Source organism: Anser brachyrhynchus (assembly GCF_964034855.1).
Source record: "Anser brachyrhynchus genome assembly, chromosome: 3".
NCBI lineage: Eukaryota > Metazoa > Chordata > Aves > Anseriformes > Anatidae > Anser > Anser brachyrhynchus.
Window position 1 is genome coordinate 34456204 of NC_137696.1, and position 15648 is coordinate 34471851.

Genomic DNA, 15648 nt, shown 5'->3' on the forward strand with positions numbered 1-15648 from the left:
TGTGCAAGGAATCAGTAAGGTTTAACTGTTCATTTTCTTAAAGACCAATCATACGGAGATCTGGAACAGGTTACCTAGTTTGTTAAGCTTTTGTCAACAATGACACGGTTGATTGAGATGGATTTATTAACTCTAAAGTAATGTTTTTAGCATCGTATTTTATGGCTTTTTAAACAGCACAGGAAATGTGGAAGGGATGTCTTGGCTAAAGAATACTCCAGTGCTGCTATAGGGTTTCTGAAGGAAAAACGCTCAGAAAAAAAAAGGCAGCTTTATCAGTGTTCCCCTCCCTCCCTTTAAGTACTGGAGAGAATAGAAGGAAAAACAAATTCATGCTTGAAATGCATGCTGACCATACAAATATTTCGAAGTATTCAGATGGCAACATTCACAGGCAATTTCCCATATACAGTTCCCCTGTTCTACAGAAGCTGTTTGCCCACCCTTTGTGAGACAATGGGTAAAATCCAGACATTTGTTTTCACAGAAGTCAACATTTACTCTGGATGTTATGTACTATTTTAATGCCTGGATGATCTTACATTGGTTATCTTATTAACCTTCTGGCTGCTTGAATCTGCTGCAGTTTATTGCACCTGTAATTTGTTTTACACCCATAAACAATGGCTGATCTGGATATTTTACTGCCGAGCTTTCTAATTCTACAAGCTCTCGTTGCCTGCATAACCTTAATTCAATCTATACTTGCTTTAGGAGACAGCCTTCAAATACTGGACAACAAAGTATTCTTTCCGATTCAGTTCCTAGGCTGGCCAGAATGCACCGAACTCGATTCTGTTTTCCATCCCACTGCACAGGTTTTACCCCCGTACACAATATTGAAGCCTTCCTCTTAATGAATGTGTGTTCATCTCCTCATTAGTTTTTCCATGCGATGATTCTAATCCCCGTAAGATGACAGCTATGTAAAACAGTAAAAAAAAAATTAAAATTAAAATTGCTTCACAGCATCTCTGTGAGCTGAGAGGCTATTTAACAATTCCAGATGGGGAATGAAGGAACTAAGAAAGGATGGCCAGTGTGCCCACTGACTGCTGAGTGCCAACGTGTGGCACCAAATTTCTGAGATTCCTAACAGTTCATACTTCATACAGCCAAACACAACCCTTTCTGACTGCCGTAGCAGGTACATCAGAATAAACCATTAGTGGACACGTGAAAAGTTTTAAATGATTTCACCAGAAAAACAAGAAGGGTACAGGAAAGATGTGCTAAAATCAAATCTCCAGAGAACCCTGAACAGTCACAACCTGATACTCCCCGTTCTCTTCCTGAAATCCCCTGACTCACTCCTTATCATCCAACTTCGGCCAGAAACTGCCTCTGCATTCAAGTATTTCTGATGAAATCAGTCATGAAAACAGGAAATACATATCCCAGGCTCCAGAATTATCTCTGGATAGTACATATTCATCATCGTTTTGCTTGTTCTTTTTTCAGTTCACTGAATTTCAACATCCTCTCTGCTAGCCCAGACCTCTGCTTGCCCAGCTCGTGATGCTAGGAAGAAGCACTTGTGGATTTGAAGGAAGGGCCTCAACCTGAGAAGTTCCTTGAGCTCACACCTCTCCAGTTTTTATGAGGAGTTAATGTGGATGAGACCCACATAAATTTACAATGCAACTTGTTGGTAACACAGATACCACGCTATATAATAATGCTCTTGACACATCTATCAAGCTCTGTGTTAAAAAGATTTTGGCTGGTGGATTTTCTGACATGGCTTCTCCCATGGGAAAGCTGTTCCAGACAGCCTGTACACTGGGTAAAAAATCTTCCAACTAACTTCAAGGGAGAACAGCTATCTCCTTTTTTTTAACACAGAAATTCCAGTATAGGAAGCCTTATAGGAATCATACTGGTCACTGTACCTACGGACTAACCTGAATAGGTTCAGCCACAAGCATTTTGGGGACCGTAGTGGCTTAGCACAGATCTCTGCAGTGGCAGATTTCAGGCTCCTTTGCCTAGTGAATCTTTCCTCGACTCTTTCAAGCTGAAGGCCTTTAGCCTACATTCTACTGGCAAAAAAAAAAAAATTAAAAATGAAAGGGTCAATTTGGCTCAAAATACACACAATTACAAAATACCACAGCTATCCTGCTTTGGTGCATAATGATGTAGCCTTACAAGAATGAGAGTAAGGATGACAAATAACATAACAATGCTATTAGCGTGGAACTTTGGGTTAACAGAGCACAGTCATACAAGTTTGATTCTGTTAATAGATGAGAGCAAACATCCTTCCTGGAGAAAAACAGGTTCTTTGCAGGAAAACGCTATTTTGAAAGCAACATTTCAAAATTTCAAGTGCAAAATGAAAAGCTGTTTGTGGAATTTTAGCTGAGACACTTAGGGCACTTTGGGTGTGTTGATAATCACAGCTGTTTTCAAAATAATTAAGTCTGCCATCGCGATGTGAAACATCCTCACCATCAGCAAAGTGAACACTTATAGAGTAAATAAGATGACTTACATACAAAATGCTTCCAAATATGTAAATACTATGAAAAAAAGTGACAACATTTTTTCCTTAGCTGCATCGGTTATATATTAACTGAATGCACTTTAGTAAAAAAATGGAAGATAAACATTGGAATGTGACAGGCTGTTTGTGGTAACGGAGCAAAGGCAGTATCTGGAATTATAACAATTTTGGTGAGTACATGAAATTGACAGCTCCTTCTTTTGTACTGGGAAATGGACCTGGCAACAGAACAGCTCACTAAGGAGCCAGTCCTGCAACAGCATTTGTATAATGATTGATCCTCATAACTCCACAAAATTTCCTGACCCTGACAAGTCAGCACAATATTCAGGAATGGGAAGGAAGTTAGAACTCCAGTGAGACGTTTAGAAGTTAACATTATTAGCTAGTCATTTGGAAGAATTCAGCTGGGATAAGGAAGGAGGAAAAATGCTGAGGAACCTTTTCCTGAGAACTGTTTTAATGTGTTACCTCCAGAACCCAAGGCTGTTACTGTAAGTGCTGGCAAATACCCAGTTTGCAATTGCTTTGGTTATGATCATTGTGACATCAAGGAATGCTTAAAGGAATATAATTTTCTTTTTTTCTATATTTTTTTTCTAGTTGGATGGGAATGACTTTCAGCTATTATCAGTCTCGGTGAGATTCAAATTAAGAATTGGTGCTTTTTTCAAAATTTTTGCACCATCAGTATGTCCCATCCCCTAATGTGTCTTATAATAACATAACATCTTTTACAGAAATAGCCATCTTCAGAGTCGAAAACACAGAAGTCATTATTTCTAACTCCACTGCTCTTAGATAGCTTTTCAATCTTTCTGAATAATGGAGACAATGACTTGTGATGGATTAAACCGTTCTGACACATTACAGAGAGTAGACTTGTTTACTTTGTGAATTTGTACGAATCTGAAATAAATGTATCATTTACATTTGTTTTAAATGAAGTACAAAACCCTTTCTTATTTAAAGAGAACTGCCTAACATTGCTGTATCTATCTTGTGGTTCTCACTGCATTGATAATGGGAACTACAATATAGACAAGGCACCAATGGCAACCAGATTTCTTTTTATGATTACTATTGTTTCTATTTTCTTTTGATATAGACAGATGATAAGGTTGTAAGAATATGTCACGTCTTTGTCATAACCAGTATCTGCTCTTTAAAGTGCCTCATCCTTCATTCAAAAATAGCATTTTAAAAAAATGTGACCTTCAGTTGTTTAAATACCTTAAGTTTCAGTGTCCTACAAACAAGGCTATCAAATTCTTTGTTTAGTCTTACAGAGGAACTAAGTAACAGATCAAAGCAAGAGATTCTTCAAACAGTTCTGTTACATTTTTAGACCATGAAAAAGTGATGTAACAACCTGAAAACTGCTTTTTAATGTCCTCTCTCTTTGGAGTGTCACCTCTCACCTCAACTGAATACTCTTGGACTTTAACAGCAAGACTGGACTACCTGCTAAAAATATCCCATGGAATATCTCATAATCCTATTCTGAGCCCAAATAAATGGCACAGTGGCCTCACAGGTCTTTTCCTTCTCTAATTCCAGTAACCATGATTACTTGAATTAAGACAAAGGCTTTTTATTTTTACCTCGTTAGCTTCAGCCAGTGACATCTAGTTTGCTTTATTTTTACTTAAAATTCTCAAAGATCTTCATTCCCTCCCCTTCCGTTTTTATTTCCTTTTATTGTTTCTGCCGTAACAGTTTCTATAGTAACTTCTCCAAGTGGTGATGAGATTGATGCTACTAAAAGCTGCCTCTCCTCTATGTGAATTGCATGAAGATTATACTTTAAATACAGTTGCAGTTGCTATCAGTGTAAAAAGCAATCTGTGGCCTTCTCTTGGCCCTTTTCTTCCTATTCCAGGCTGGTGGCCATAGCGTGTTACTGTTGGAGAAAAGGCGAAAACTTTTCTTCTTTTTTCACAGTACAGACATGATGCTAAATGCTGAGAAGTTCTACATTACTTTCCAACAGGGCATGAAGACTTTATGACTATTTTTACCAGAAAAGCAGCTGTGCAAAAACATTGGCTTCCCTCGCTAATACTTTAAGAAGCTTACAAGGCTTGCAAATAAGTTCTTTTTCCTGTTTTCAATGCTGCCTGGGATTTGAAAGGAAACTGATTTATTTCATTCTCATTTGTGATCAGCGTGGTGCTATCCTGCAGGCCAAGAGTAACCTTTGCTGACACACTCACTGTCCTCTTCTTTCAAACTTAGCTCCATTCATTCTTAGACCTTTCAAATCAGATCTGTTTAACCTGCCCAGCTTAAGTGTTTTCCTATTCCAGTCCAGAAACTTCCGTCAACTCAAGCCTGTATAGCCAATCTTCAATTTTATCTTCAGAACTTTAGTTCTGTGGAAGACAGCAAATGTATTATACAAGGTCTAGCTCTACAACAGAACATTTGAACACATAATTCCATTGCCAATGTGAAACCCAATTTGGTTTTCTAAAGGTTACAAAATAAGAATTGTGTTTTATTTCTAGAAATTTTACACCTCTAAAAATTCCATGGTGTTCTCTAGCACCTTGTTTTTTTCTCTGGCAGCATTGCCTACTACTAAACCCATGGAAGATCCCTGTGAAACCCATGCTGATCCTCTCCTATTTGTTTTCTACTTGCTACTATGAGCAATTTCCAGTTTGCTATATCTCACCCCTTTAATGCAGTTCTCACCTTAGAGAAAAATTTCCTCTCTGAATGTGTATATCAGAATGTGTAGAAACAAGACATAGGCATGGAGTAAGAAGAAAAAGTACCAAGATCTGTAGTCAAGTCCCAGCTCTGTCAATGACTTTTTGTGACCTAATTACTTTTTTTCCCAAAATCGAGTGTATAAAAGAGGATTATATCGCTTTCCTATCTCAGGTATCTCTTGTAAGACTTTATTAGTTGTCTGCCACATACTTAGATATGTAGTAGTACTCTAGATAGATCTATTAGATAAGAAAAAGCAATATTTCACTTTTTAGAACAGTGCAATTTGAAAGAATTTATTACAAAACCTTTCAGTCCATTTGTTAAAGTACTTGTAGTTCCTGGAAAAACATCAATTAGTGCCTACAGCAATACACCACTGTTTGAAAGGTATGTCAGATATATGTGTTTCTCAGAAATTGAAAAGATACTATCCACAGCAAAGTGACATTTAAAAATACTTTTGCACTCCACCCATGTAACAGGCCACCATAAAATACCTGTACAACCCAATTCAGTTGTTTTCTGTTTGCTTCTGTCATACCAATTTATGAAACATCCTTTTGACCACTTTTCCTTTTTTTTTTTAGCAGATTTTAAAATATGAACCTAAAACTAATTTATAGTGATTACAAAACAAATACAGAAAAACAGGAAAAGAAGAAAAGACCACCTCTGTTTTCAGGTTAACTTGCTTTGATTATGAATACCCAAATACAAAAATGCTCGTTCAGCTCATGCAAAAGTAAATACCCCAGATGGAATCAAAGGAACATGATGTTTAGAGTACTCTTAATGACAAACATTAAATTATCAGCTTTCAATAACAATTTCAAACTAAAACTAGTTGGCAGTGCCCTGTAGAAAAAAAAAAAAAAAGGAAAAAAATGATCAGCAAAAGGTTAATTAATTTACCAAATGCTGCAATGCAGCTCTGGGATTAGCCCCTGACTATGCCTAGTTAAGTGTAGAACTGTGTGCTTGTGACTCAGGATACTTTTCCATCACACTGCCCAATCCACAGCTCTGCAGGGGATCTGCAACTTTCTTTGAATTCAGTTAAGTGATACACACCTCACTACATCGAGAACGTCACAGAATGCTTTATTTTGTTGGCAAACAATGTACAAAGTTCTGAAGAGCCCCTCCCTCTGCTTAGGGAGTATTTTGCTGTAGACAGAATGATGCGCTCAGGAACTTTCAAGACCAGATTCAGAGAAATACTGTTATTCACTAGAAGCACTGAGAGTCACAGGAAAAAATTGTCTCATGAGAGACACGTAGCGAACAGACAAAAAATTACTCTCAAGCATAACATTGGAATGGCTTTTGACTTCTAACCAGCCAGGTTTGCATCACTGGGACTTTGTTAATCTTCAGTTTCTCATTTAAGAAAGAAATGAAATCCCTATAATCTTTGCAGACTTTTGACTTTTTTTTTTTTTTTGATCAGTATTGAATTTCTCTTACTGACTCCTGAAACGTTTATTTTGTTATGCTTGACATCTCTGCTGAGCCATCTTGCTTTCCTGAAACTACCAGATGTTACTCCGTTTCCCTGTATCTTATTTGTCATGTTCTCTCTTTTTTCCTTCTCCCTAAGTTTTCACAGAGTCATTTTTTCACCTATGGAACAATGAGAAGAATATAATAAAAGCACTATATAGTAAGCACTTCAATTACATAAAAGCTCACAAAGCAATCAAAACATGTAGAAGCTATTTAATGAAATAGTCCACTCAACAATTGCTCCTTCCTCAGAAAACAGCTGGGGCAAACAACAGTTTATTTTCCCATACCTTTTCTTGAAGAGGCTTCTCTTTCACAATCAGACTAACTTCCCTGAAGAAGCAGAGCCAATGCAATCTTTATTCCCTCCACGGATTACTTTTCCTGAATTTTAAGTATTAATTGTGATCACTGCCATGCACTGATATTGATGAAGAGGAGCAACTCTTACAGACTATCTTCCTTTCGGCTTCCAAAAGCTATGTGAGCAAGTCTTACATGACAGAAAAAAGAAAAAAAAATAATTCTCAGGAACTACCAAACCCACTCAAACGATTATTCATACTCTAGCAGCACACAGGAGTCATTGAGCACGTTCCAACTGCATTAAACACTATATCAAAACAACAAACACTAGCTACTTTTACATTTAACATTTGTATTATTGTAGTGATATTTACATTTACCAAGACCTGTAAGTCCTACACAACGAGAGGGCTCTAAGGCCAAAACTACAAACAGATTTAGAGGAATGTTTACAGGGAACAGTCTTCGGTTCTGGGTTTCAAATTGCTCAGATAAACAAGTATTTCTTAAACATTTTCATTATCTCAGTGGCTGTGGAGTTACTGTGTCAGGCATGTGATTTTTCAAATAAGAATCTGCAGAAGCGATTTCAAAAAGAACAGTAAGATCTTAGATGAAAGAAAATACTTTTGCCATGTCACATAAGCTCTCCTAAACCCTCATAGCAAACAGTAAGTGATCAGAAACACGTTCATTTAGGAAACATCTTCCATTTAAGACTTCATCAAACCTCCTTACTAGCCATTTACTACCACGAAATCTAACTTGTTTACTTAAACAGCTGCTGGAGGAATAGATGAAGGGGCTGATGAATGCTCATTAGCCCTGTTCTGTTGCCTATCCAGGAGAGGGACCGTCTTGTTTAAAGGGCAGTATCATCTTAAACTACACCAGCTGCCTGAAAAATTAACACTTATCTAAATTCTAAGGATTATTGTTGCTCTACTGAGTGATTAAAACGGTATCTGAAGCCTACTGAGTTATTTCTGCTTGGAGAGGGAACTGATAGAATAAATTACTTACTTCTTCAATGCAATTTTGTGTATTTACAGGGAGTGGGCATACATTCCTCTTTCTCTGAACGCTACTGGCATAAACTGCACTTTCCTTGCAGTGTACTATAAACCTGTCTTGCAGCTACTAGCACTCTTTCCCAATGTTTTTTTCCTCTCCCAAGCTCCATTTGACAATGATGGCTACCAAAAATTCTTTCTCTTCACTCTTCCATCTGCCTCCTGTTTACTTTCTTAGGCTGTGGACAGATATGCTAATCCAAATCCAAAGAAAGCTTATGTGAGGAAACCCCGATTATTTAGCTCGGCCCACCACATAAGCTGAGCCCATTTTGTCTCAACTGCACTGGCACAAGCTGCTCTGCTGACACACGTCTGCAGATAGCAATAACCAACCAGGAATGCATCAGAAGCTGGCACTGATGACTTCTCCCAAAACAGTGAATACAGAACAGGGTGTCTGTCCACAGCCTGATACTCCCAGTACAACCTTCCATAACCCAATAATGCTCTGGGCCTTAAGATGGCTTCTCCCTCCCTATAGAAAATCCTCATTCCAGCTGAGATGCTCCCTATTTCTGTTGTATTCTTTGAGAGAGGTCACTGCAGAAGGGCACAGACAGCTAAGAGGGTGTACAAAACACTACTTCAGTTGGCACTCTCATGGCAAGAAAGCTTCTTCATTAGACTTTTACCTTTCATTTGACCAGCTTTGTGAACCTAACAGGTCACCGGTATTACCCGGTATAGAAGCTGCAATCCTTTAAAGTTAGCCAAGATCAGCGCAGCAAGTGTTCCCACCAACTTCAGCTAGGTCTGAGGTTGCATACAAACTTAAGATACAAACACTGGCAGTTTCCAACATTCTCCATCCCCCAACATATTGCTCAAAGAAACAAAAACTATTTAGTTTAATATCTGTCCTTTTCAAGGCATCTTAAACAAATAACCACTAAGAGAAGAAGTTTCATTTGCTATTGCAATTGTTACAACTTCTGTCAATGCTTTTTGTGCCAATAACCTAAAAATCTCATAAGATAAAAATAAATCTTTGAAAAGTCTACATACATATTGGTTTGGCATCTTACTCTTGTGTCCATACCAATAAGACTCCTTAATTATGCACAGATGTGACTTGTATTTAGATACAGTATAAATACGCAGAACGGATGCAGGAATATGTATGAAGAAATATCTACCTCCAGAAACTAATCATAGCTGACTTATAAATAACTAGAGAAAGAAATCAGCAGTACATTGACATTTACTTACAAAGCTTCATTCTGAGGCTTACTCAAAACAGATATCAATATCAAAAGCATTAAGCCTGATTAATGATTTCCTCTTCCATGTGGAGGCACGAACTTCTCTGAACATTCATTTCTGCTGTCATATATTTGAAAGCACTTAGTTCTCACAAGTAAACCACTAAAACAACAGTTCATTTCACCACTCTTTGATCTAATATACCAACTTCAGCAGCTACATTAATCTAGTGATTAAGTTGGCCATTAGACAGTTGTGTGTTTTAATGTATAATGGACAGACTTCACTGTTCATTCCATAATTACTGCACAAATCTGTATTTTTTAGCAAGTGAAGCTGTTTTAAGGTTATTGGTCTTTTTGCACTCCAGAATGATTTTCCAGTTTCTCTCCTCCTTTTCTTTAACTAGGTTTACTCAGTAGAATTACTCTGAATGATTTCATTTCTAGTGTGTTTTACTTCCTAGTTTCCAAGTACGTTTGTAACTTTGAATGACCATATTGGCAAAAATCACCAAACAAAGCTATTTTTGAAAGATCTGGATGCATCTTTTAAAGGAAATACAATTCACTGTAGGGTTTATACATCTTACAACCTCAATTAAACCTAAAACTTTAACAAAAAATAAGATGCCAGTAAAATTTACTATGGTTCCTTTCATTTGATTTGCCACAGTACTTGCTGTATACTGACCTATTTATTTCTCTCTGAACACTTCCGCTACACACTACAGTAAATATAAAAGGTAGAACAGTTTTCATCTTACGGCTATCTCTCCCAGACATTTTATTAGACGCTTGCTAAATATTCAACCATAATATACATAGTTATGTCAGTGGTTAAGAGATGAAAGCCTACATTACTTCACTCAGGAAATGAAGTACAGGTTTCAGTCCTTTCATTGCAATATCCTTTAGTGCATGGAACATAAATGTTTTTGCAGTGGATTGTTCGGCAAGCAAGTGATGCAATGACTTACACAGCTAAGCCACTGTATGATTTCTAAGGCCACAGGGTTAATGCATAGTGATAAACTATTCAGTTATAATTGTAGCGTTCATGCCAGTTAAATTGAGCACTCTGAATATTACTTCACAGTTAAAACTTACTCTGTTATTTAACAGAAATTTGAATTTTGATTACTCTGAAATCTAACTGATTCAACATTTAAGTTATATTATCCCAAGGCAAAAATCAGATCCACAGCACAGTATGTAGTTGAAGAGTAAGTAAAGATCTTATAAGGACAATTTTTCCAACTACATCAAGTTTTGTGTTTCCCCCCATGTAAATCATATTAATATAATAGAATTCTTTTAATTTCATGTTTGCTGTTTCTAGACCACTTACAATCAGAATTCTTTGATGCCTAGAAATTTTATGTGATAAAGAGAAAGGCATAAATGAGGCCAATTGTAATGATCTCCAATACAACACAAAGTGAAGGATTTCTCTTAACAATGTCAATTCCCACTTCTTGCTTTAAAAGACCTGGATAAATTCAGATGTCTTTCAGACATCATTAGTTTTCCACATGAAAAGCTAACCCACAATCACAACCAATGTAAACTGAAATACCGCAAAGCTAAAGTGTTAACAAACACCAATGTTGCAGCTGCTCAGACTACGTGGTAATTAAAAAAAGACAAGAAGCATATTAAGAAAAAACAAAGTATAAGATGACTGAATTTCCCCACAAGAAAAAATCTTTCATACCAATGAACCCCACCTTATAAGGAAAAATAATAATTTCTGGTTACCATGTATAATGCAGTAACAGAGCCACACTCACCATAAAGTAAAGTAAATTTTTCTCCATAAAGTAATTCCTATATATTTAATTATAAACATCTATTTGAAAGTGATACAAACTTGATCAAAAGATTTCAAATAATAATCTAGCCACATACTGCATCAAACTAGTGGGCATTTCATCTTGAAGAGTTTCATTCTAGGAGTAAGTTTTGGCTCTCAACCACGGTATCTTGTTATTGTTCTTTTATAATGTATTTTCCCTACACTAAAGTGTCATTACTATCACCATCATTTCAGTAATTCCTGACAGTTACACAAGATTTTAGGTATTTCCAGGTTATGTATAGTATTGGTCCTCATTACTGACAGGTTATTGACATTTCGGTCAGGAGGAGTTACATCTGTGAGCTCAACCTTAAGTCAAGTTACCAGCACATCTTCCTGGAATGCTTTTGGTGCTCTGTAAGGCCAGCAGTACACCTCACGAATGTGGATCCTCCCTCTTTCTCCAAGTACGATCAGGACTTTTTTTTCAAAGTGCCATGGTCACATCAAAAATACATTAAGCATTGGGTAAAAATAGCTAAAACTTTTAAATTGTTTCCTGTAATTGTACTTTTTCCCTTTTGAACTCGTATCTTCAAGAGGATAGACATTTGTGCCTGAGGCAAAAAGTTACTCACTGTGAACAAGGAAGCAAAAATCTTTCCACATCAGCAACAGAGTAAGCTTTGTGAAGCCTTCTGCATCATATTCCACCACACCGCTATCAACAAGAAATACAAAAAAGAATACAATTTTTATCTAGCATTCATACTAATACTGAATAAGATATATGTAAATCTGGGATTACAGGGTTTGGTGTTTTTTCATTTGTTCAGAAGGTTCCAATACTTGTTTTATTTATTAACAATTACAATTTTCTAGCTAAATTTATGCTCTGGTACTGGAGATTCTTACCCAAATAGAGGCCATATTCATAAATATATTTTAGAATAAAATGAGACCTGGTAACGCATCTAAATTGACAATAACTGTACACACACAAAATCCCTGCACGTTATTCAGTTTAAGAGGATTTATTAATACACTATTAATGGACATGGTAAAATTGAAACTGTACAGGCTGACAAAAGTTTAAATTTGAAAATTAAAAAGAGTACATATAAAGAATCACAGCACGACAGTATAAAATATATATATAATGCTTGTTGTGTAGACATTAAAAGTCTCAACCACCAAAAGACATTTTCTAAGTCTGAAGCAGTATCAGGACTCGTGAACCATGCCACAAGTGAAATAAAATCAGAGGCATACCTGGTCCATTTCTATACTGCAGTTTGGATCAAATAATTCTCAGAAGAAAAAAAAAAACAAGCTTTCATATGGATTAAGCCTACATCATCTCTGTCTACTCACACGTCCAAATCAAGTCGCTGTTATCTATCTACAGTTGTATAAAATTCGGGTACATACTAAAAACCACTTGTCTTCCTACCCTCCCTTGAGAGACTGGAGATTTGAAAAGCTCCTAAATATTCATGTCATTTGGAATCACCACACAGAAGCAAAAATCCCCTCCTTACAATGAGGCAAAGCACTGCTGATCAGGCACTTGCAGTCACATCAGCTCCTGGACTTCTGTTCAAGCCAGAATTTAGGTGGAAGGACGAAGTGCCCACCTTTCACAGTGCTAAAACACCCCAGATTCATTGATTTATGAATCGCTTGTCTCATCACATCAGTCCACGGACCTCTGAACTGCAGGAATTCAAGACGACTGAAAGCCCTTTCTCTCATGAGACACGCTATAGCTCCATGGTGGGAGCAGCTGGTCTCCCAGTCTTGCCTTTATGTCAAGCAGTGGTTTCTGGCTACTGCATGGCTTGGAACCGTACCCCACTTTCCCATCCTCCCACTTATGTCACCGCCTATTACTGTATGACCCCCTGAGCCCTATATTCAGCAACAAGCACATTTCTTTTGCACAGGGAGAAAATCCCTACTGTCCTTTTCCCGTAATCAGCTGTTTTCTGAGTAAAATCAGATTGGCAACACGCACTGAGCACTGAACTTCATTCCAGTATTTCCCTGGAGGGCAAATCTATATACATCATTCTGCAGAAATGACCAGATTTCATCTGGATATCAGTTACAAAACCATAGACCACCTGCAGAGAATAACACTTTCACGATGCTTCATAAAACAACGCCATCAACAGAAAACTTACGTTCCAAAGTGACTCAGGAAGGCTGCGATGTACTCTCTTCTCTTATGGTATCCCTGAATAACGTATTGTACCTCAAAAAAGAAAAAAAAAGGAAGAAATCAATAGCTATAAAAACATTAAAAAAAAAATGCTGCTTATTTGTCATTTATTCCTTGTTAATGAAGGTTTATATGGTTCTGAATCTGAATCCTTACATTTAATTTGCATGATTTTCCTAAAGAAACCTAAAATGCCTTTAAAAGAAGAGTGGATTCTGGCACACAGAAAATCTTGTAAAGAAATTTCTTTACTCACTTCCAAGTAAAACTTAGTATTTCACAATATACTGAAGCACTGTTCAAGTACACAAGGTAAAGAGTGAAGAAAAATGCATGACCTTGCCTTGCTGAAGTTTAAGTATGAAGCTGCGTTAGGCAAAACGTAATTACCTGATGTGACAGATGGCTAAGTGTCAAAATCAAATTCAGATTATAAAAAAATACAAATAATTTCACAATGGATCTTGGGTGTTTTCTGAAGACTGTACCTCCAAGAAAATCTTAACACTAAACTTTTTCAGTGGTTTCATGCTGACTCAGGGAGCCACCTACTCAATTGCAAGTACCAATTTCTGAGGCATTCTAGGTTTTGAAAGGCTTCCATCCTGGCACAGACAAAATCTAACAATGCTAAACTTGGAAAACTATAGGCAAAATTCTCCTTGCATCATGTATGTTTTCTTATTTATTTGAATGGGGTTACTTAGCAGAATAGCGTGAACAGTGTTTGACCCATGACAGAAACAACGCTATGTTGCCAGGCTGAAAGAGCACCTGGTTTACAACTGGTTACTTGAAGAAGCTACACTATGGTTCCATACGTGATGCCTTATGCAAATCCCTTTGCCTTCCAGAATGAAAAAGTAATGCTTTAAAAGTCTTTTTTTCCTTACCAAACAGGCAAAGAATAGAAAGAATATTTTTATTGACCATGGCAATATTAGAACGCCTTGGCTGGCAAAGGCTTTCCTAAATTTTTTAAGAGACCCTGATACAATCATTGCTGTGAGCTATCTTGTACCCCTTAAATTATTCTGTTTATATTGAGGCTTATTTCATTTTATAAAAAACTATGACTATTTTGAAGGCTTTGTGTGGAATCTGAAATGTTATTTTGGGAAAAGAAAAACCTACAATAAGTTTGCTTAATGGAGTTTATTTAAAAAAAGGATAAAAACAGTCTTGTGTACTTGCAGATTTTAAAAACAGAAGTAATTTTAACAAACAAAAACACAACAAAAACAATTCCAAAGCTAGATTACGATAAGTTAAGGAAAAACATTTTGAAGAACTTCTAAAAGATAAAATTATTTTCCTCGTTTGAACAAAGGTAAAAATCATGTGGAAATATAGATAGGAAGTCTGTAACGAGCAGATTCCTAGATGTTGACCCATAAGCTGTTTATTGAAAATTATACAAAAAATGGAGAAGCTTTCAAAATATTGTACTCAGTCTTTTTTGTTTAAACACTAAGCTAGCCAGAACATAACCTTTTCAGTACATGCAACCTTAAATAGCTATTAGTGTATGAATATCCAAGTAGACAGCTAATTCTGTTCATTTGGATGAGAAGAAAAATCACTGAATTTTCTCTAAGGCGTTCAAAATCTACAGTGATGACTATGGTATGAGAACTTTGATTCTTCTGACTAGAAAAATAATATGCAAACTACACATTCGTATTTAATAGCTAAATTTTATGTTACAATGCAATGTATAATACAACCGCATTTTATCCTGAACTGTAGCATATCACAAGAAATCCCACCCCAAGATCTGATCCCAAACATGCTCATTTATTTAACAGATTCATTATCTTCAACACGTTGCTTAGGTGCTCAACTCTTATCAAGAAGTTATCCATTGTATAGTTCATGTCAAATATGTTCTGCTTGAACTACCTGGCAGAAGAAAAATGACGTCTACAGAAACACTACAGTGTGTTACTGTAAACAGTACAACACATAAGGGAAAGGGAAGTTGAGTTCTCTTCAGTTATTTACCTTGTTTGTTAGTAGCTGGCATACTTGGGGTACGTAGTCAATAAGACAACCTCCACCAGGAAAGGCTGGGATGTGAAGGGCAGATGATCCTCCAAGTGCACTAGAAAGAGAAGTTAATTTAGAAGTACATCATATGCGCAGTTCCTGGGATTTGAAAGCGATTTTTACACTGGCCTTTTGCCCTAAATTTAAAGACAGAGGGCTATAATGAGGAAATGCATTTTATGCTGTGGTGATATAAAAAGCATTAAGCGATACCATCTATAAAACCAGGTTATACCACTATCCATTGTAAT

General features: G+C 36.7%; 1 protein-coding gene across 4 annotated transcripts in view; it reads right to left on the reverse strand.

Annotated features, from left to right (window-relative positions):
- The window catches only part of BABAM2 (BRISC and BRCA1 A complex member 2), a 168553-nt gene that overhangs the window by 26851 nt on the left and 126054 nt on the right, over nucleotides 1-15648 (reverse strand). For all 4 annotated transcript variants that reach the window (XM_080586411.1, XM_080586412.1, XM_080586413.1 and 1 more), the window contains exons 8-10: nucleotides 15353-15452; nucleotides 13311-13381; nucleotides 11763-11845 (exon numbers count right to left, since the gene is read on the reverse strand). In XM_080586411.1, the coding sequence (XP_080442537.1) occupies nucleotides 11763-11845; nucleotides 13311-13381; nucleotides 15353-15452 (254 nt within the window). The remainder of the gene's footprint in view (nucleotides 1-11762; nucleotides 11846-13310; nucleotides 13382-15352; nucleotides 15453-15648) is intronic.